Source organism: Ictidomys tridecemlineatus, chromosome 2 (assembly GCF_052094955.1).
Source record: "Ictidomys tridecemlineatus isolate mIctTri1 chromosome 2, mIctTri1.hap1, whole genome shotgun sequence".
In the NCBI taxonomy this organism is placed as follows: Eukaryota; Metazoa; Chordata; class Mammalia; order Rodentia; family Sciuridae; genus Ictidomys; species Ictidomys tridecemlineatus.
In genome coordinates this window covers 3,078,881-3,099,917 of record NC_135478.1, presented here as the reverse complement: position 1 = coordinate 3,099,917, position 21,037 = coordinate 3,078,881, and the positions used below count along the sequence as shown (strand labels likewise).

The following is a 21,037-nucleotide window of genomic DNA, read 5'->3' as shown; positions in this document are numbered from 1 at the left end:
TTTCCAGGGCAGGGCATGGCCTTAGGACACAGGGGGGTCCAGAATGTGGCCCGAGCACCTGGCCCTCAGGGACTCAGCACCCAAAGGAGGAAGTGGGGGAAGGAGCCGAGCCCCTCCCAGGCCACCGCACACCGCAGCGGGGCTCTGGCTCAGTGCCTCTGGCCTCCAGGAGGGACCAGGCAGCAAGGACACACGGGACCCTGGCCAGCACCACAGCTGCCCAAGGGGCTGAAGGATCCAGAGAGCCCCTCCCCAGGACAGAGAGGCCTCTGAGGGTGGACGGGCAGAGGCCCCGTCGACCTTTCTGGGAGGAGGAAGGACATGGCCAGGAGGCCTCTCCATGGGTCTCAGCCTTTTGGGTTTGGGCTTCCAACAGCGTCCAGGGCTAGGCCCAGGGTCCCAGGCCCAGGCAGGCCCAAGGCAGTGCTGCAGAGGGCAGAAGCCACGGCCTTTCCCAGGAAATGAGCTCTGTGCCTGCCCCGAGGCAGCCAGCCTGCGCGCCCGAGGCCGGCACACCTGCGCAGGCCCTCCCGGCGGCCGCCTCGCCCACCCTGCGCAGTGGCCAGTCTGGCCTGGCCATCCCCAGCGTGGGGCCACCCTCAAACACGCTCCACAGTGGGGAGGCAGGGTGTGGCCGGGGTCTCCTTGGCAGCCTCGCTCTGCCGGCCAGAGGTGAGGTCACCTGGGGTGCACAGCCGGGGCAGCCAGAGGGCCGAGCAGCTGTAGCCAAGTGGCTGCTGTCCAGCAAGGCAGGGCCCTGGCACAGGCCTCCCCCGGCCTCCAGCGGTCCCTGCAGGCAGCTGCTCTTCCAGGACCTAGGGCAGTGGGAGTGGGCAGGGACACAGGCAGCCAGCCGAGGGCCTGTGCCTGCAGGCGCTGCCCCTGCCCACCTCAGGAGCGACAGGCTCCGACATCCTCGCGTCTAGGCCCCAAACCGGGGCCCAGAGCAAACACCCCGAGGGGATCCTGAGCAGTGGGGCTGGGGGTGCTCCACAGGACCTTGCGCTCCCCCCACGGCACGTGGTGCTGCCTGCAGGAGGGCCGCGTCCTGTGGGAGCCTCCACCTCCCCAAGCCTCCCCTCAGGAAGGGGGCTCTGGGGGGCTCAGGGCTGAGGACCAGGCGGGCGCCAGCCCTGGGCAGGGAGTTGGAGCAGCTCCTGGCATGAGTGCCAATAGCCCTGCCCCACGCCCACCGGCCCTGCCCATCCCAAGCTCACTCCTCTCAGTAGCCCCCGCAGCCACAGCACTGCCACCACCTCACGGAGCCCTCAGGCCTCAAGTCCCACGGTCCCCGACAGGGGCAGAGCAGCCAGGCCGGGTGCCCCCAGGTCTGGCCACGCAGCTGGACTGCAATGCGCGTCCACCCCAGCCAGGGGCTCCCTGCCATCCGGACAGCCGCGTGCTTGGAGTGGGGACACTGGCGAGGAGGCCAGGGTGTCTCTGGGCAAGGGCTGCGGCAACGTGGCCTGAACAGCTGGGCTCTACTTGTGAAGGGACGCGTTCCCCTGGTGACAGCAGGGGGCACCGAGGTACACCGGCCAGCAAAGGCCCTCGTCCAGCCCTCGTCCAGCCAGGCCCCAGTCTGTGGAGAGGGGTGGACCCGCGCCTTCCCGACTCCCGAGTGCCCTCCCTCCAGCTGCCAGCACTTCACGTCACCCCACGGGGCCATCCCACCCCACACCCCACACCCACTGGGTCCCCACAGGCTGGAACGTCCTCCCAGATGGGGGGACGGGGCGGGTGGGCCTGGGCCTGACCCCTGCTCTCCTCCACTGACTGTCCTTCCCTCAGCGGACCCCTCGCTTGAGGCCAGGCGCCGCTCATAAGGGGCTCCACAAGCTGGCCCACGCCCAGCAGGGCCTGCAGCCCCGGGCCAGCCACGCAGGGAGCAGCACATGCCCGCTGCAGCCATCTCTCCCTGTCCCTTGCCAGAGCCCCAAGTCCCCGCTCAGCCTCACGCTCACCCCGTGGGGCTGCCTGTGGGAAGCAGTTGAGCCGAGGTGAGAAGGGCCCTGCGGAGCCCACCCCGACAGCTCACGAGGGCCCCTGACCCAATGGAGTGTGCGTCGAGCAGGGCCCAGGGGTCCTCGGGGAACGGCCGGGCCCCCCTTCCCCACGGGGAAGCCTCCGTCCGGCCCAACCTTGGGCTGAGAGTGTGAGCTGGGGCCGCTGCAGAGGCCAGGGTGGGCCCTGGGCGGTTCCGCACGGCAGAGCCTTGGCAAAGGGCAACCTCGCGGGGCCAGGGAGGGCGCCCAGGAGGACGCGGTGTGGGCAGAGCTGGGCAAGGAAGCCTCTGCCCACGCCGGAAGCTGGACATGCAGCCTGCAGACCCGCGACCTCCTTCGCCCCAGCCGGCACACTTGGGCACGGCGCGGGATCAGCCCCTCACGGCGGGGTCTGCTGCAGGAAGACTCAGGTCACCCGGGTGCGGTGGTGGCACCTTCCAAACTGGAGACCAGTGGACCCAGACTCCAGGTCCCCCAGGCCACGTGAGTCGCCACACACGAGGGTCACCGCAGGGCATGGAAAACTGTCCCTCCTTTCTTAGCCTTGTCCCTTCCCGGCCAGGGGCCTCCTCTGCTGCTGCACCCAGGGCCCTCCAGCTGTGACGGTCCTCAGCGCTCCCAGGTGGTGGCTGCTCCCTGGTTGGCAGTGGTGGCCGCAGGCCCTGCGTCTCCACCAAAGCAAGCTGCCGGCTTCTCCCCTCTGGGCCGTGGGTGTGCAGGCCTGTCCGCCTCGGCCTCCCTTCCTGGCCTGGTCCTTGTCACAGGCCTCCTCGGGACTCCTCTCTCAGCTTCAGGTCTTGCTCGTGGAGTGTTTGACGCTGTGGATCTTTGTTCCGCTGACGGCTGACTGTCCATCTGCTTACACGTGGTGCTGAGGACGGAGCCCGGGCTCGGAGGGCGAGGGAGCTCTGCCGCCAGCCCAGCCCCCGTGCAGTGGACCGTGATCTTGCTGGTTTGTGCTTTGTAACAAAAAATTAGCCTAAAATCCCGAAGATTCATCTTCCACCTCTGGTCCGTCTTCCCAACACAAGGCTGAGCCAGTGGCAGACGATGGCCCTTCATGAGGCCACAGCCTGACCTGGCCTGACAGGACTTCACGTGGTTGAACGGGCCCTCAGACAGGATCAGTGAAGGGGGCTGAACTGGGGTCACCCAGGGTCACCAAGAGTCCTCATGGGAGGAGGCAGGAGGGCCAGCGTCAGAGGACCTGGAAGACGCTGCACTGAGGGCTCTGGAGCGGAGGAGGGGGACGCAGACTGTCCCTGGGGCCTCAGGAGGGCCAGCTGCTGCACCTGGGTCTCGCCCATGGAGGTCCGTGTCAGACTGGGACCTGGGACTGTGAGAAGGTCAACAAGCGTGGTTTTAGGCCCCAGGCTTGCGATCGTTGGGCACAGTGGCCACAGGGAGCTTGACCTGGCCACAGGATGGGCAGTGGGAGGGACGAGCCTCCTGCTCACCTTCCAGGAGCCCCTGCTCCAGGGACCCCACTCCTGGACCCTCAATTTGTGCGCCCTTCTCAGGTCCTGCGAGGCCAGCCGACGGCCAGTCCCCGTGTCTGGAGGGCTGCGGCCTCTGCAGCTCTGCTCTTGGCCTCACCCACCGGTGTCTACACCACAGGCCCACAGGCAGGACGTGGCCGCTGCAGGTAGGACGTGGCCGCTGCAGGCAGGAAGTGGCCGCTGCAGGCCTGGAGGGCCTGGCTGGGGCCACAGAGGCCCAGCTGCCTGGGGAGCAGCTGGCACATCAGGCGTCCTCGTGGGCAGCCACTCTGCCTGACTGTCCAGCACTCCACTCTCCCAGTCGCCTTCTCCACGTCACCTTCTCGACTGGTGGAGTACTCCTGGCCGCTGCTTTCGGATGTTACAAGTGGCCTCTCTCTAAGCCACGTGCCCTCTGCATGGCTCAGGGCCGAGACTCGCCCCCGGGCTGCCGGGCTGGCCAGCAGCTTCTGCTGGACTGGGGTCGCTGCCTGGCGAGTCTGTAGTTCCATGGCTTCCTTGCTCAGGTGGACGCCCCCCGGGACCCTCTGCTGCTGCACACTTGTCCTTTCCCTTGCTGGTCTTGTCTCGGGCGGCTGACCCTCCTGTCCCGCTGCCCCAGGAAGCAATGCCAGGACCACTCTGCCCATGCCACCCTCTGCCCTGGGACCCACTGACAAGCAGCCCCGCCGGGACCTGTGCACAGGGAAGGTCAAGGAGGGAGGGCTGCCCTCCCCTTCCTTCCCAGGGGCAAGCGCCACGTGCACAGGCGCCAACACAGGCGTGAGCTGGGAGCAGGAACCCAGCGACGGGGCGGGAGGGCGAGCCGCACATTAGAAGGGGCCTTTAAAATGCTCGTGGATGGAGATTCCACAGCCCACGTGTCCCCTGGGGGGAAGGGCATTTTCATAAAATGTGCCCAGTAAGATGCTGTGGGCCGGCCCCTGGGACCAGGCGCCTGGTAGAGGGAGTGCCAGCTCCTTCCAGGACACAGGGAGCGGGGCGGGGTGGCCTGCCCCAATGCCAGGGTGACGGCTACACTAACCTTCGGTGCCCTCGGCATCCTGCAGAAGGCCCTGGGGCGGCTGCAGCTCTTCTTCCTCCTCCTCCGGGTCAGCCTCCTGTGTGGCCTCCTCCTTCACGCAGCCTCCAGCCTCCTCCAGAAGGGCTGCCGCAGCTCCCTCCTCTGGAGATTTGGGGTCTTCAGCCTTGGGCTTCTTGGGCTGAGTCCGCTTCCGGTGCGACCTGGAGAAGGAGGCGCGTCAGGCAGGAGGGGCGGACACAGGCAGAAGGCCGCCCACCCACCTGGCCTGCTGGGCTGAGGAGGGAGGGCGGCTGGCGGCTGGAGGTGGGATGCTGCCCAGCACCCAGAGGGACGATGGAATGGGCGGAGCGAGCGCGTGGGGCGGGAGACACAGGGTGCAGACTCATGGAGACAGCGGCCGCGTGAGACGCTGGACGGCCGGGGACAGGGGTGCACTTACGCCGGCCCCGGCTTCCTGGTCTGCTCTTTCCTCCTCTCTAGACTCGGCCTCCTCTCCTCCTCAGTCTTTCTCCAGGGTCTGTTTTCCTTCACACTAATTTGTCTAGAAGGTAAATTTCAGGGCGTTTTTCTCTAGTGCTTCTGCGGGGCTCCCCAGGATGCTCTGCCGGGGGCCTCACCTTGAGCATGCCCCCACTCTCCAGGTCCCCTCTCTACAGTCCCACGGACACACAGGGTCTCCCAGCTCGCCCATGCAAGGCTCCTTCCCAGCCCCATGCCCAGCCCTGGAAAAGGGACACGCCAAGGACCTGGGGCACATGGGGATGTCCCTGGCGAGGAGCTCAAGCTAAGGCCAGCAGGCTGTCCCGGGGGAGCGGGGTCAACAGGAGGACAGGCGCAGTGGCAGGGGAGGAGGCCGCCTGTTAGAGGCTGAGGCCTTTCCAGGCTGGGGACAGAGCTGCCTTAGACTGATGAGGGGCGTGGCTTCCCAAACTGTCCCCTCACCAGGAGCTGGGGCAGAAGCCAAGGCCTGGGGGAGGTCACTAGTGCTCTCTAGCAGGTGGAGACACCTGCGGTCCTGTCCCCCAGGGCTCCGTACGTGGCCATGTGGCTTCCCTGGGCCCCACTGGACTTCCTGCCTGCCCCTCCCCACGGTTGAGAGTCACTGGCTGAAACCCCACTTGCATCTGGACAGGGCCACGGCCATCCTAGGGTCCTAAGACAGCTGGCCCCCTTGCCAGCAGTCCCCATCCGTAGGTCACTGAGCCCTGCTGACCCTCCTCTTCCTAATCAGAACCACTGCCCCCTGCCAGCCCCAGGCCTGTTCTTGCTTGTCCCTGAGCCCAGAGAGGCCACCCGATGTTCGCAGCATGAACCCCACGAGATGACCAGCAGCAGAAGCAGGTGGAGCATTCCAGATGGGACACAGGGAGAAGCGTCACAGGGGGGTGTCACACACGTGGGGCACACGGGTGCCACAGGGAGCACAGGCAGGTGGGGGGAAGCAGGGACACCGACAGGGAGGAGTGAGGACAGGCCTCTCCAGCAGGGCAGCACCACCTCCAGGCAGCCTGGGGCTGGGGACGCAGCTCAGGGATGCAGTCTGGGGCTTGTCCTGGGTCTGACTGTGTCCAGCTGCAGGGCTGGGCTTCAAGTGCGGTCCCCTGCGACCCAGGCAGACTCACAGGCGGCCTCCTCCCTCCTCACCCGCCCTGGGCTCCTTGCCCCGGCCTCCAGGGCAGTCCCCGTCCCCACCCTGGAGGACCCAGGGCCCCGTAGGCCCTCGAGCCACAGGCGGCCTGTCCCGCCTCTCCTCCGGTGGCCGTTCCCCCTCAGGGCCCCTCACCTTCCTGGACAGGGCGAGACCTGAGGCCCCGTGGGCCTCCTCAGACCCTACCACGCTGCTCCAGGGGCTGGGGACCCCTTCTCTGAGTGGCCCAGGTGCGTGGGTCCACTGACCCCACAGAGCCCCCTGAGGCGAGGCACGGCCGGTGGCTCTCTGGGAGGGGGTCCTCCTCTGGTGTGGAGGCCCTGTCTTTGTGGGCTGCTCCAGGACTGCGCAGCGTCACCCCCTTGCCCCTGCCAGCAGCCCCCGAGGCAGCGATGTGAAGTGGGGCTGGGCCCTTCTTGCCCTTCCTGAACCCCCAGCAGGGCGGCGCCCAGGCGGGCCTGCCTCCAGCTCCCCGTCCTGCTCCGGGTGGAGGAGGGCTTTGCGTCTTGCTGCGCCCATGTCCCCCGCGTCCCTGTCCCGACCCTCGCGGGCCCAGGCTTCCCCAGGCAGGCTAGAGGCGGCTGGTGGCCCTCCTGAGCCAGGGCCTGCACCGCGCTCGGGGCTGAGCGCGTTCTGAAGACTGCCGGATGGCGGGAGGGCAGCGCCCTGCCCTCCACGGGACCCTCGCCTCCTGGCCTCCTCCCTCCTGTCCAGAGCTGCCCGTCCTCCACGGGGACCAGGTGGCGCAGACATGGGAGCCATGGGCTGCAGGGGCCGAGGGGGCGGTCCCATAGCCCCCACACTGGCCAGCCCCTCCTGCCCGCCCATGGCAGGCCGCCCGCCTCTCCTGGCACTGCCGCCACCCTCTGTCCTTGAAGTCGGACCCCGCAGCAGCTCCCGTCCCTGCTCCCACTGCCTGGCGGGCATGGCCTCCCAGGCCCAGCTGGCTGCCCTAACTGAGCCCTGGGCTCAGTCCAACTGTGGTCCCGACACTGCAAGACGGAGGCGCACCCCTTGGACCTCAGCTGGCAGGAGGAAGTGGACGCCCGTGGGACGGCATCAGGGGGCTATGGGTCCTCTCGAGACTGGCAGGGGTGTGTCGTCTGTGGGAACGGGCTTGGCAGGGGTCTGACGGTGTGGTGGTGTCCCCAGTGGTTTGGGGATGAGGACAAGCCAGGCAGCAGGTGGCCACCCCCGGGCTCACAGTGGCTCTTCACCTTCCAGACTGAGGGCGTCTGGAGGTGTCCAGGCATGGCGGGGTAGGAGCCAGGGGCGGGGACATCAGGGCCACACTTGGCTGGTGATGGAGACTGCTCCATCTGGGCTCTGGGTGGGGACACATGGTCCCCACCTTCCTGCCTGGTGGCTCACCCAGGGGTCTGCTGGAGCCGAAGGCAGGCGGGCAGCTCGGGAGGAGCTTGGAGCAGCACCAGAGCGCGAGCCTGGCCACAGGAAGCTGCCTGTGCAGTTCCATGTGTCCTATTTGTCACAGAAAAATACACAAGTGGCCCTGACGGGGGTCAACTCAGCTGACAAGATCTCTTGTGGAAGACAAACCTGTGGCAGGCGACCGGGCAGGGGCCACTGGCCTTCCCAGCACAGACCGGCTGGCTGCGGCCAGGGGAGGCCTCTCGTGGGGGGGCGCCCACACAGCGGCTCCAGCCGGGGACCCTGCTGGTGCCCACAGGGAGGGCGAGGCGGAGGCCGGGAGGCCACTGAGAACCCCCCCCACCGGCCCAGTGCGCTCAGGCCCCGCCTGAGGGACCCGTCAGTCCACGGTGACGTCAGCTGAGGACGGCTGCTGGGCTGCCAGCCCAAATACACCTGCAGAAGCTCAGGGGCCGCCAGGACACGAGGCACGGGGGCAGAGGACGGTCACAGGGAGGGTCCCAAGGCTGAGGGCAGGTGGGTCGCGCCTGGGCTCTCAAACTGGACTCGCCAATCAGCCTCCCGCAAAAGCCCTGGCTTCCGAAGCGGAGGAGGAACCGGCCTGTTGCAGACTGAAGGCGCAGAGGAGTCACACCCGGGGACATGACTTGTCACCAGCCCATCCTCTCCTTACAGCTCTCCCGGGTGCTGGGACGAGGGAGGAGGGGAGGAAGGCCCAGGAAGGCTGCTCCAGGAAGGGGCCGCGGCAGGCAGAAGGGCGCGGGTGCCGTTGCGCCTGGCGCTTCCTCTGTGGCGGGTTGGAGTGGGCCTGGCCTCCTCTGGGCAGGCTCTTGGACAGCCTCTAATCCCATCCTGCTCCTGGAATGCGGCGCCTGTGTATTGGCAATCCGCTCTGTTGACCAATTAGCCTGAGCCACAATCAATTAACCATTATGCAAATAGCCCGTCCAGGGCGAGAGCTGCTGCCCGCTGCCCGCCGGGTGGGAGCCGACAGAACCTGGCAGCCTCAGTACCAAGTGGCTTTTTCTGGAGAAGGCTGAGGTCAGGAAATCAAAAGGACAGACACCAAAGGAACCCAGAAAGGATGGCCCACCTGCAGGCCAGGAGGCTGTTAGGAGGAGCCGGAGAACATTCCAGAACAGACTCAACACTCGCCACCAGAGGCCGAAACTGCAGACTCAGGTGGACAGACACAGACGGGATGTGCTGAGAACGAGGGTGGCCAGCGGGGGGCGCTCTGGCCCGCACCACTAATTCCAGATGCCGCTTCTGAGGCTGGCTCCACGGCGGGGAGGCCGAGGGGCCCCACCCTGCTCGGTGGCTGGGCCCCAGCTGGGTCAAGCCACAAGTGACCAGCAGCTGCTGATGGAGCAGCCAGTGACCCATGGGCAGGGAGGTGGCCTCCAAGCCAGGTCCAGAGGCCAGAGCACTGCCCGCTTGGGAGCGGCCACCCTCAAGACAGGCTTATGGTTATAAGTGGTTCAAGAAAAAGAAATCCACCATGTCCCACGGCAAGCGAGGATGGCGCGGGCCAGCCACAGCGAGCGTGGGCACAGGCGCAGGACAAGCCATTTGCGTGCCTTCACTGAAGGTCTGCCATCCAAGCAGGCTCTGGGCCACTTGGGGAGCGAGGAGATGGGCCAGAGACGGCCGGGGGCCAGGTCCTGAACGCCTGGCCTGGGCCCTATGCTGTCCCCAGGCTCCAGCTCTCACTTGGTGGCTGCTGACTCTTCCTGGGGGCCCAAGATGAAGGGACACTGGGGACGGACGTGTCTGTAAGCAGCTCAGAGCCCTGGAGGCCTAGATGCTGCCTGGACAGCTCGGATCCACACCTAGCCCTGGCCAGGAGAGGTGCGGGGCCCACCACGCTGGGCGGGACCATGCTGTTGAGGGGAGTGGGGACCCCAGGGTTGCTGAGAGATGGAGCTGGAGTCCCCACGGCCATCCCCATGGACTGCGCCTCAGCAGTCACCTCCAGAACCTCATGGGGAGAGGCACCTTCACCCACAGCGCGCGGTCTCAGAGACAGAGGGGTGGGACTCTGACCCCTGGGCACTGGGAATGCTGCCCGGGACCTGCCAACTCTCGACCCAGCCAGGGTCCTAAGTGCTCCCACACCACAGGCTAAGGCAGGAAGAGCGGGGGACACAGCGTGGGCGCTCCAGGGGAGACGAGTGGCCGAGCAGCGCCCACCCAGGAGCCGGGCAGGTGGCGGAACCTGCTCCACTCGGAGGCAGGAGAAGGAAGGACGGACCGAGCCGCAGCCGGTGGGAAGTGGTCGGGAGCACTCCCTGTCCCCACCAGTGATGGGTGACGGGCAGCTCCTGGACCCACCTGCGGAGGAGCTTGGCCTTGAGCGAGGCGCGGGAGGCGCTCCAGGAGCTGAGCTCGGGGCTGCTCAGGGCCGTGGGCCGCGTGTGGTCCAGCACCGGCAGGTCCTTGCCCTGCTTCCAGAGCTCGTAGCGCTCGGGCTGCAGGATGCGCACGAACACGTCCATGGAGATCTTCACCATGTCCTTGCGGCAGGTGCACTGTGGGGAGACAGACGCCTGAGGCACGGGCAGCACGGGCAGCACGGGCCTCGCCCGCCTGGCAGAGGCCCAGGGCCGTCCTCCACCCGGCCCTGTCAGTGGAAGGTGGCAGCCTCTGTCCCAGGGAGAAGCGTGACCCACCCCTCCTCAGGCTGCACGAACCGCGGCTGTCGGCAACCGTCCGAGGGGCTGAGCGCAGGCCCAGGCTGGCGGAGGGCGTCAGAGCTGGGCACCCCAGGCAGCGGAGGAGCCCGAGGCGACCAGCTGAGGCCAGCTCTGCCTCTCGGGTCCAAACAGAAATCTCCCTCCTTCATCTGCGCCCCAGGCAGACCGAGACCAGGGAGCATTCTCCAAGCCGGAGGGAGAGGGTGGGAGTCGGCAGCCCCAGCGAACAGGAGTGGTGAGGGCCAAGCCCAGGGTACGTTCCCAGGGGCGGCCACCTCCCCTGGGCCTCACCAAGGGTCACCCTCACCGGGGAGCCGCTGCTCATGGGGCTTGAGGGAGGGGCTGCCAGAGAGGGAGCTGGGGCGCGGGGCCCCACTAAGGTCGGCCATGCCCTGCCACACACAGGGCAGGCACGGCGGGCTGCCTGCTGGACACCGGCAAACTCCGCCCAGGACAGGGTGGGCCCTGGCAAGCTGCAGACCACAGGAGGCCGCGCTTCGGTGCTGCCAGCAATCCCTGCACCATGGAGAGCTGCGCCTCCCACCCACTGTCCTCAGGCGGTGGCCTCCACAGCAGCACTGATCAGGCAACACTCAGCCTCAGGGCACTTGGGGCCAGAGAAGCCAGGCCCGAGTGACCGAGGAGGCTACTGCAGCTGCTTCCTGGCTCTCTGCAAAGTCCTGCCCAGGACCACGAGCACCAGAACAGGGAAGGCAGCCAGGGCCCTGGTCTCCCAGTTACTGACCTGGAGACGGTGGAGGGGGGGGCAACTGTGAGAGGGAGGGAGGCGGAGGGAGGTGACCACGCTCTAGGGCAAGGACTGGCAAGTTGTGTCCATGAGGGCAAGTTGCAGGTGGGACACTGCTGGCCTTGACCTTCAGCTCTTGACCTCTGTCTGCCACTGGAGTTCAAAAGCATCAGGACAATGTGCACAGGCAAAAGACTCGGCAAGGCTGTGTGCTAATAAAACTTTATTTACAAAGACCAGGCAGTGGGCCGCAGGGTACGGCAGTGACCTGCTGACTCCTGGTCCAGCGCAGGCGGCTAGAGCAGCCCTGGATGTCTCCCCTGAGGCTGAGGGCTGTGTAGGTGCTCAGGGCTGGGGAGGGGGTGCTGCTGCCAGGCTCCCCCAGCTCTGGGGAGGCAGATGCCCAGGGATGTGGGTACAAGCAGCCCAATGGCCTCTGGCCCCTCCCTGAAAGCCCACATGGAACCTGCAGCCTCCCGGTCAGACAACAGGCCAGGTTCCCAGGGGCAGCCTCAGCGCTCTCCTGCTTTCCAGACCCCTGGCTGTCACTACACCGTACGCAGTGGAGGGACAGGCACAGAGAGGGAGGGTGGAACCGAGCAGGAGCAGCCGTGCCCCTCCAAGGAGCCTCCCAGACCCCCTGCTTTCCCCACAGACGGGGTCCATGGCTCCAGATGGGATGCTTCTGGGGGTACCGCCGCCTGGAACCCCCACAGCTCTGCCCACCCCCCAGGGGCAGCCACAGTGCCTCAGGCTGGACCTGGCACAGGGCTTTGGGAACAGAAAGGGACCCAACCATGCCGACAGGAGGGAGTATTTACGGCCAAGTGATTCCCAGAAAACTCAATTCATTTCATGAAGCCCGCGGAGAGCTGGCTGCGACTTGGCTGCAGTGGCGGGAGCGCAGATGGCGCCTGGGTTTCGGATTCCTGGCTGGACCGCGGCCTTGCCGGCGCCACCATCAGCAGCGGCTTAAGGGATTTGTACGGAGCAGCTCTGCAATTGCTTTTCCTTTAGTAATTAGAAAAAGCACCTGTGCACCCGAGTGTGCGCCGGCACGCTCCGCCAGTGCATCCCGGCCTGCAGCGGCCAGCCCCTCACCGGCCAAGGCTGGCCCAGTTTCTGGCTCGCCCTCTGCCCACGGCTGCGCCCCCTGGAGGAGCTGCTGGTGCGAGCCTCTCTGCAGCAGTCCTGGGAGCTGCCTTACAGGGTGGTGGCCGCTGGGAGCTCCCACACAAACGTGTCCCCGTGGGTTCTGTAGAGTGGGGACCTGGGTACCCGGGAAGGAAACAGCGGGAGGAGGCAGGGCCTGGTGGCCCCAGGGAGGGGTACAGCCTGTGGGTGCAGGCATGTGGCATTCACTGTCCAGTGCCAAGAAGCTGAGCAACAGGGTGAGGGCCACAGACCTGTGGCCTGGCTTTGGTCTGAAGGTTCTAGAAAGCAAGGCCCTTCGGCAAGCACAAAGATGGCGCCCTCCTCAGGAGGCAGCGCGGCCACACGCAGAGCCTGCTGACGGCTGCGCACCACCTCCAGGCTGGCCTGGGGACGCAGAGAGCCCAGGCGAGGGCCAAGCCTTCAGGAGCAGCAGGGGTGGCCTTCAGGGGCCTCAGCCTGAATCCTCAGGGCGGCCTCGGCAGGTGCCCGGTGAGACAAGCCCATGGGCCGTCACACTGTTTTCATCCAGGACCCCCCAAGCCCCGTCAGGCTGCCGACCCTCTGGGACGCGTGTGCTCATCGGGACCTGCTGCAGTCACTGAGGCCAACAGTCCTGTGCAGTCCCCACCAGCGTGTGGGACGGCAGTGGAGTCACTCTTGGGGAGTGTGGCCGCGGCATTGGCTTCCGGTGGAGAAATCGGTCCCAGATGGGGCTGGGCAGTCTGCGGCCCCCTGCAGGCCTGCGCACCCAGGGCCCTGCGCTTGTACCTGTGCAGTAGACACTCAGCTACCTCGGCAGGTGGCCACGGCGCCCAGGGACAGCCGTGGAGTCTGGGCCAGTCCAGTGTGACCCAGTGCAACCCCGGGTAGTGACAGCTGTCCATCTAGTACAGCTGTAGATGGGACACTGCTGGCCCCACGAGGACCAAAGCACCCACTGGGGACAATAAAGCAGCAAAGTGAGACTTGGGCTGGGAGCCCAATATGTGTGACCTGGATCTCTGTCCCCAAGATGGTCCTGCCTTGGCCTTGCCTCCGCGTGTGGGCCACTGTCCTCTGCAGGCCCTTGTCCCTGCCCCAGTAGGCTCTCGGAGGGCTCCTGGCATGGAGAAAGGCCTGACAGCCCGCCAAGCACGTCTCCCAGAGCCCTCGGCAGCGCCACTGGCCAGAGCCACCTGCAGCCACATGCTGAGGAAGAGCGCGGCCACGGGAGCCTGACAGCAGAGGAACAGCAGCCTGCCCCTGACACCCCAGGAGGCGGAGGGCCAGCGAGGCCATAGCCCCCCACCTGCCCCAAAGAAGCCCAGCCACAGTCCAGCCTCCACGGGCAGCCCCAGCGAGGGGCAGGGTGCAGGATGGCCAGCGTGAGGCCAGGGGGCAGTCCTGGGGCAGAGACGCCTTCCCTGCACCTGCTCTCTGCAGAGGGGCCGAGCGTGCAGCCCCCAGGCAGCAGGGTCAGGGAGGAACAAGCTCTCGAGGGGACACGCTGGTCCCTCAGAAGCCCACCTCCAGTGCCTGGAGCCTCTGACTCACACTAGCAGCCTCTGTGTGACTCGCGCCCTGCCTCTCCTGGAACAGGCCCAGGCCAGGTCTGACCCACCGTGCAAGCAAAGCGCCACAGCACCCGGCCCTGCCCACCTGCTCAGTCTGCTGGCCAAGCCTGTGCTCCAGCAGCAGGGCTCACACTCAAGCGACACCATGAAGTCACAGGATTCATGAGCAGGCCATTCAGAACCAGCTGGCCAGGCGCGACATAAGGCACGGGACGCCGTGGCGCAGTGGTGGGATGCAGGCTGGGGGCCGCCAAGCGCCACCCCCAGAACCCATGGGGACACCAGGGCATGTTGGCCACTGCCTGTCACCTGCATGGGCCCAGGCCCTCCACCCCAGATGCCCAGATGGGATGCACCCCACGATCCCCTCCCAGCAGAGGGCCACTCCCCACCCAGGCTCTGGGTCCCCTCTGGCTGCAGCTGCCTCAGTGGGCTTTAGTTTTACTCTTCTCCTGAAACTGGACCCACATGGACAGACAGAAGGACTCAGCAACCCACGTGCCTGCAAGGACAACCCAGGGAGGCACTGGGCAGGAGCTCGCCTGTCACCTGGGCAGAGCCAGGCCAGGGCCTGAGGGGGGAGGGGCCTGTGCTGGAGGCGGGTGGGGGGCAGGTAAGGCTGTGCCTGAGACGAGCCAAGCTCCAGGAGACCCCGTGCTGCGTCGCGTCGGGAGAGGCTCCCCAGAGGCTCCGGGACCTTCTCCCAGTGCTGAAAGCACGACTATAAGGGCCTTTGGTCCCCAAGGTCTTGGATGACCAAAAAAAAAGACGCCAGTTTCCGACGAGACTCGCTACTTGTGGCCGTAAGACCCGAGCACAGAGGTCTCAGACTCCATGCTCAGGTGCCACCTGTTCTGTGCAAGAAGTCTGGGCCAAGGGTCCCCCTGCCACGTAGGCCCTGCCCAAAGCAGCCTGCAGCGCCACGGGGGCCTCTCCCTGCTGCCTGGCCTCCACGCGGCCCGCCTCCCCTGGCCAGAGGGGCTCTCTGCTTCTCAGGCCACAAGGGCAGGCAGGGTCAGACAGGAAGGAAGGACAGGGAGCGCCTTCTGCCCCTCTCCTCTCGGCCACCCCAGGGGACCAGCCTTGGGAACTCAGCAAGGTCCCTGACGACCCGGTGTGAAAGCAGCCACGCCTGGAGACTCTGCATGGCCTCTCACAACAGGACAGGAAGGGGCCAGGGCGCAGGAGGGGACACTTGCATGGGAGAGCCCCAGCCACCAGGGATCCCCTTGTCACTTGGGCCATACAGGCCCCAACATGGATACGTGAGCCTCGGTGGATGGACCCTTAGGAAAGACCCAGGGTCAGGAGATCACCAGGCGAGAGGCTCAGCTGCCATCTATAAGTGACAAGCAGGAGATTCACGACCACTGCACTCAGGGGCCCGGATCTAATCTAAGTGCCTCTGCTTCTCATTCCCCCTGTCACTCTGTCACTTGGTACCTAGACACCAAGCCAAAGAGCTAGGGGCGCATGGCTGTCACCCAGCCTGGGAAGATTGACACATCAAACAGCCCCATATCCATGTCTTGCAGGACCCACCGCCAAGTTCCCAGGGACACATAGAGCAGGGGCCAAGGCAGAGACAAGCACGCTTCTTCCTTCTGAAGCTGTGGAAACAGGAATCGGGATGGCCACCGGGTCGGGTGGGTGGCTGAGGGCCTGGGTCCTGCTCCGCGAAGGGGCCACGCTGTGCGGAGGGTCTCAGGGCAGCCTCCTCCCGGACCAGACAGGAGCCGCTGACCACCCTCGCCCCGGCACTTGCCTTGCATGTGGAAGGCACTGGGTTCCACCCTCAGCACCACATAAAGAAAAAATAAAGACCTGTGTCCACCTATGAATAAAAAGTAAACACTTAAAGGTAAATAAAATAAAGGAATCATGTCCATCTACAACTAAAAACATTAAAAAAAGTGTCACATCAGGTCCCGGGGTTCTGGTCCTGCCCCTTCCAGTGGGGGGGCACTGTCCCTGGTGCTCCGATGGTGGGCGCACGGCCTGCTGGCCGAGCCCTGGCTCTGTGGACTCAGGGGTGTCTGTTCCTGTGGCTTCGGGGCAAGTGGCGAGCCTGCTGAGGGCAGACAGGCGACAGACCTGAGCCCGCGTCACACAGCGGAGCTCTAATCAGAGGCCACCACGTTTCCAAAGACTGAAGAAAGAGTAGAATTTGCTCAAGTAAAAGAGCAAAGTGGGAGAGCGGAGCCGGGCCTCGAGGGAAGGCCCTGATGCAGCTCAGCCACCACCAGCCCCAGCAGCCGCCGCCGCATCTGCAGGCCGATTCCCGCCGACAGATGAGGCGGGAACCAGAGCGGAACATGGAGGGCGCTGCCGCAGCGGAGCGGGTGAGCAGGGAGGCCACCAACTGCTGGGACAAAAGTGTGGCTGGTGCGCCCTGCTGTGGACGGGACGGGGCGTCCCTCAGAAGCAGCTGCCCTGAGCATGTGGAAGGCACTGAGTTCGATCACGTCCACCTACGACTAAAAACATTAGGAACAGTGCCACACCAGGTCCCGGGGGTCTGGTCCTGCCCCTTCCAGCCCCCCTCCAGCTCACTTGCCGTCACCCCCCCACCCTGGCTCCCACCCAAACATGCCGTGTCACAGCAGCGCCACCACATCTGCCGGGGAGCTCGGGTCCCAGTCTGCACGGCCTGGTGTCACCACCGACCTGTGGCTGTCCCGGAGTCGGTGCAGAAAGGTACACACGTGGCAGTCAACCGGGGGTGCCTTCCCTGGGAGCCCCATGTTACCAACAGGGGGACCGAGGCGTGGAGCACTGCTTGGCCCGACTGAAGCACTCAGCCAGACCCCAGCATGCAGCGGGCACCGCGCCCTGACCTCACAGGCAGTCATAGCGCGTGGGGTGAGGCCAAGGGACCATGGGGGGGGTAGGCAGACACAGCCACAAGCCCTGGGTCCAGAGGGCACCCGAGTGAGGGCAGCAGCCCTGAAGGCGAAGCCCCGCCCCAGCTGTCCTGCCGGCTGCTCCCTGGTCTCGACCCTGCTGCAGACCAGCCTTCCGCCTGCGACCTCCGACCTCCAGACAGCTGAGCCATGCCCAGCCCCTGCCCCACGCCACACAGCACTCGCTACCGGCAGAACCCAGCTGTCCACGTGGACAGCACAAGGGCCTGGAAAGGGCTCTGTCCCCACGGTCCCTCCAGCCCCACCAGAAAAGACCCTGGCCCTCCACAGCATGCCCACTGCCCTCTGAGAAGCCTCCCTACACAGGGCCTCAACTGGGGTCATTGCCCCCTAGGGGACACAGAGGCAGGGTCAGGTGTGGCGAAGCAGGGACGTTGCCCAGCACCCTGCAGGGCCCAGGCCTGACCCAGGGGAGGCCCCGCTGTGGAGGTCTGGCTCAGAGCCCCCCCGCTCTTGCGCACCTCTGGCCAGGCGCCCACCCTCGGGGGCCTGGTGGCCAGGGAGTGTGACAAGAAGGTCCGGGCAGGAGAGCACATAGCACACCTGGCACACGGGCCCGCAAGGCCGTCAATCAGGGGATCTGCAGCCCCGCCCAGGCCTGCTCTGCCCCCCCCCCACCCCGCCTCTGCTGCCCTCCTGGCTGCGGTTGATCACCCAGAGCAGGCGGCCTCATTACCGAGCAGAGGAACCGCAGTCCTCAGAGTGCAAGCAATCTGCTCCCGCTTCACAGTAATTGAGCTCAGGGCACCCCAGCTGCGGAGCCCGCTCCCCGCCCAGCTCCTGCTGGCGCCCCACCCAGGTGCCAGCTGCCTCCAGCCTGGGTGTAGGGTGCTGAGGGGCCACCTCCCAGGATCTGAGTCCCGTTCCTCATCTCAAACTCAGCTGAGGTCCTCCCTGCTGGCCGTGGAGGCTGCGGGGCTGCGGGCCCAGCAGGCAGTGACCTCGATGCTGCAGAAGAGCAGCCAAGTGCAGGGGTCCCTGGCCGCGCCGGTCAGGCCCTACCCCACTCACTCTCCACCTAGCGGGTGGACAAGACCCCAGCTCCTGACCAGACCCTCGTCTTCTCAGTGCCACTGGCAGCAGCAGCCCTGGCCCAGCAGAGCCAGGCTAAGGCGGCGTGTGGTTTTGCAGGACTGGCTCACGCTCAGGGGGGTCGGCCGGGCGTGCACACTGTCCTTGAATGAGCAGCAACACCCTTTTGATGCCACATTAGAACCCCACTACAAAGCCCGCCGTTTGCCCATTCGCATGTGCCAGGGAACACTGCTCTGGGAATCAGGGCGGCACACAGTGGGCCGTGGCCGCCCACTGAGCCAGGTGGGGCGACCAGGGAGCAGCAGGCCCATGGATGTGACCCAGCAGGACTCCTCTCCTCTCCTCTGTCCCTGCAAAGACCTCTCCCAGGGACTAGCATCACTGAGTCCGAGAGAGGTCATCTTGCCCCTGGGGACAATGTCACCAGGCAAATAGGCAGAGCTCTGGGGCCCCAGCCAGAGCTGCACAGGGCAGCACGAGTGGCTTGGTTGGGGCTAAGTCCTCAGTGGGCACGGCCAGCCCGGGAGCCAGCCCAGAGCTCAGTCCAGGCCCCTTGCACACGGCAGGTGCCAGCAGCGCTGGGCAGGGGGGGCGGGCAGCCCCCCTGGAGGGAGGGCAGGCTGGGGTGGATCTGGATGGGTGGGGGTCTTAACTCCACCGTAAAACACTCCCACCAGGCGCAACAGCAGGAGCCTCCCGGGATGGCTGGGGACTCACTGAGGCACTCAGTGACAGAGTGCCAGCGCCGGGGCCACTCTCCCCGGCAGCCCTGCCTTGGCTGTAAGGAGATCACAGATGTTCACATCCGCAGCCTCAGGTGCCCCGCCCAGCTCTCCACACACAGAATGACAGGAAACCTCTGGGGGCGACCCTTCTGTGGCCCCCTGATCCAGATCCGGGCCACACACGTACATTTTCCAAGACTGTGACTAGCAAGGCAGGCGTGTCCCTGTCCCAGAGAAAGAGCCGAGATCAAGGGATGGCTGTGGTCCACGTGGCTGATGGCAGAGGCCTTCTGGGAAGCCTGCCGGAGGGTCGCAGCAGACCCCGCACCAGGACTCCAGGGCTCTGGGCCTGGACTTCCTGACCCTTCCCCAGCCCCGTGGGTGAAGCCACGCTGAGGCGGGGATGGCCACCCTCATGGCAGTGCCCAGGCGCCTGCTGCTCTCTGTGGGGCAGCGCAGCCTCCTGGCTGGGCCCCCCACACCCCAGGAAGCGGCCCCTCTGGACAGCCTGCGCCTGTCTCCTACCAGGTGGACATTCTCGGCCTAGCGAGAGCTCACCAGGACTTAAGATTTCTTAAATCATATTTTTAAAAATACAATGGTGGGATTTTCCAAGGTTTACTGAGATAATTAATTCACAGACGATGGAAGTGTCCTGCGTTGCGTGTACGAGCCAGTGACCCGCGCAGCCCCACACCAGCACCTGTACCCACTCCCACCACCCACAGGAGCTCGGCCCCACGAGTCCTGCACCTGCAGGTCCCACCTCTGGGCTCTCCTGTCCGGGAGGTCTCCTGTCGCTGAGTCACACGCTGTGGCCGTGTGTCCGGCTCTCGCTGAGCACGAGGTCCTCAGGTCCCTCCACGCTGCAACTGTCACCTGGCTCCTGCTCGGGCCAAGTGGGAGGCAGAGCTGGTGTGACTGTGTCTCCCATGTGCCTGTTCAGTCTCCCACTAGCTGGTGGGCAAGGCTGCAGCAGAGTCCCCACCCTCATCTCAAGGACATGAAAACCTCCTGCCATCCTCCTGTCCCAGCCCCCTTCAGGGGCCACACCTCGCCTCCTGCAGCCTGAGTCCCCTCAGGACTGTGAGGTCCCACTGCATGCTCCGCCTGGGGTCAGGGGTGTGGCACTTTCCTGCTACTGATCTCTGCTGTGGATGGAGGCCAGGCAGTGTCCTGCTACAGGGCCGGAAGGCACTGTCACCTTAGGGTGGGCTTCCCAGGAGCTGCTGGGCGCTGACAGGAGTGCACCGGCTGGAGCCGCCTCTCTGGAGGCCGGACTGCTGCCTCCTGCTCTGTGGCTCTCACCCGGCCGCAGTGGGCCCTTAGGCGGGTGCTACCCAGCCCCTGGATCCTGGGGAGTGGCCTGCTGAGACTATGGGGCCGTCCCAGCACAAGGACCTGGCTCCCTCCCTTGTGAGCAACCGGGGATAGAGCTGGGCTCCCGGCCCAGGCAGGGAGGGCTCAGACCCGCACGGCTGCTAGGACAGGGAGAGCGCCCAGCGAGGGCCCTGACCCTGAGTGTGGCTCAGCACCCTGCACGGTGAGCAGCTGATCCACGTCTGTGCCTCCTGCGCCGGCCTGGCCCTCCTGGCTCTCCAGCCCTGCCTCAGCCAGAGCAGGAAGGGCTGCAGCTGCCGTCCACACGGCCAGCCAGACGAGCCAGCCAGGGCTCTGGCAGGGCTGAGGCTCACCGCCCCCAGGGGGTGCCCTTCTCTGGAGCTTTCTGGCCAGGAGGACCCCTGGGGTCCCACTGGCACGGGTCAACCCCCACCACTGTCGGCCAGTCTGGGGTGTGAGCGGGCAGTGGCAGCACGCACCACATCCAGGTTGCCTGCCGGGCACCCACACCAAGTCCCAGGCCCATCTGAGACCTCCTCAGGCAGCAGGGTCAGCTTGGGTACCTGCGGAGGAGTCAGGGTCAGCACCTCTAGGCACAAGGCCTGGGGCTGGGAGCACGAAGAGCCAGGACTGGCAGGCGGGGTCAGGGCCCGGCCCAGGGGCCTCCAGGTCAGGGCTGCAGACTCCCTCTGTGAGGGCCGGAGCACGTGCGCTATGAGCTCGCGGCCGGGCGGTCTCTGTGGGAATCGCTGCCCTGGAGCTGGAGGACCAGCAGGTATGTCCACGGCATGGACCACAGGACGGGCAGCGAGCTGTCCTGGACGCTCCCCTGGTGACGGAAGACCTGAGCCCTGTGTAACTTCACGGCCGTGGTCTTCGGATGCCCCTCCCAATCCATAAGCAGAAGGACTCAGTCCACTCCACCCTGGAGGAAGCCGGCCGGCTGGGCCTGGCCTGGGCTCTGGCCACAAGCCCTGACCAAATGCCTCAGTGGACAGAAGCCATCAGCTCAGGACAGTGGAGAAGGAAGGATGTGCAGGGCCTGGAGGCTGGAGAGGGGCCAACCAACAAGGAGGACAGCTGGCCCAGGGGACGAGCTGGCGCAGGGTCCCTGGCCACAGGAGATGCAAGAGGTGAGGCCAGGCCTCCGGCCCTGCAGCAGGGCGGCAGCCCCGGGCCCGCCACAGCCCCACAGGGCTCCCTGCCTCTCACCCCTGCTTCTGCAGCAGCCCCCGCCGCCTCCCACCCAGCAGGCCAAGGCAGCAAGGAGCCCAGTCCCCAGTAGAAGGCCGAG

General features: G+C 66.2%; 1 protein-coding gene and 1 long non-coding RNA gene across 2 annotated transcripts in view; both read right to left on the bottom strand.

Annotated features, from left to right (window-relative positions):
• The window catches only part of Kdm4b (lysine demethylase 4B), a 111,120-nt gene that overhangs the window by 16,405 nt on the left and 73,678 nt on the right, over positions 1-21,037 (bottom strand). Inside the window, 3 exon segments of the mRNA XM_078034154.1 lie at positions 4,530-4,729; positions 4,969-5,070; positions 9,901-10,097. Of these exon segments, the coding sequence (XP_077890280.1) occupies positions 4,530-4,729; positions 4,969-5,070; positions 9,901-10,097 (499 nt within the window).
• On the bottom strand, positions 361-4,523 carry LOC144371675 (uncharacterized). Its single transcript, XR_013431640.1, has 2 exons — positions 3,464-4,523; positions 361-3,342 (listed from the first exon to the last, which is right to left on the bottom strand). It is a non-coding gene; the product is annotated as an uncharacterized LOC144371675 (long non-coding RNA).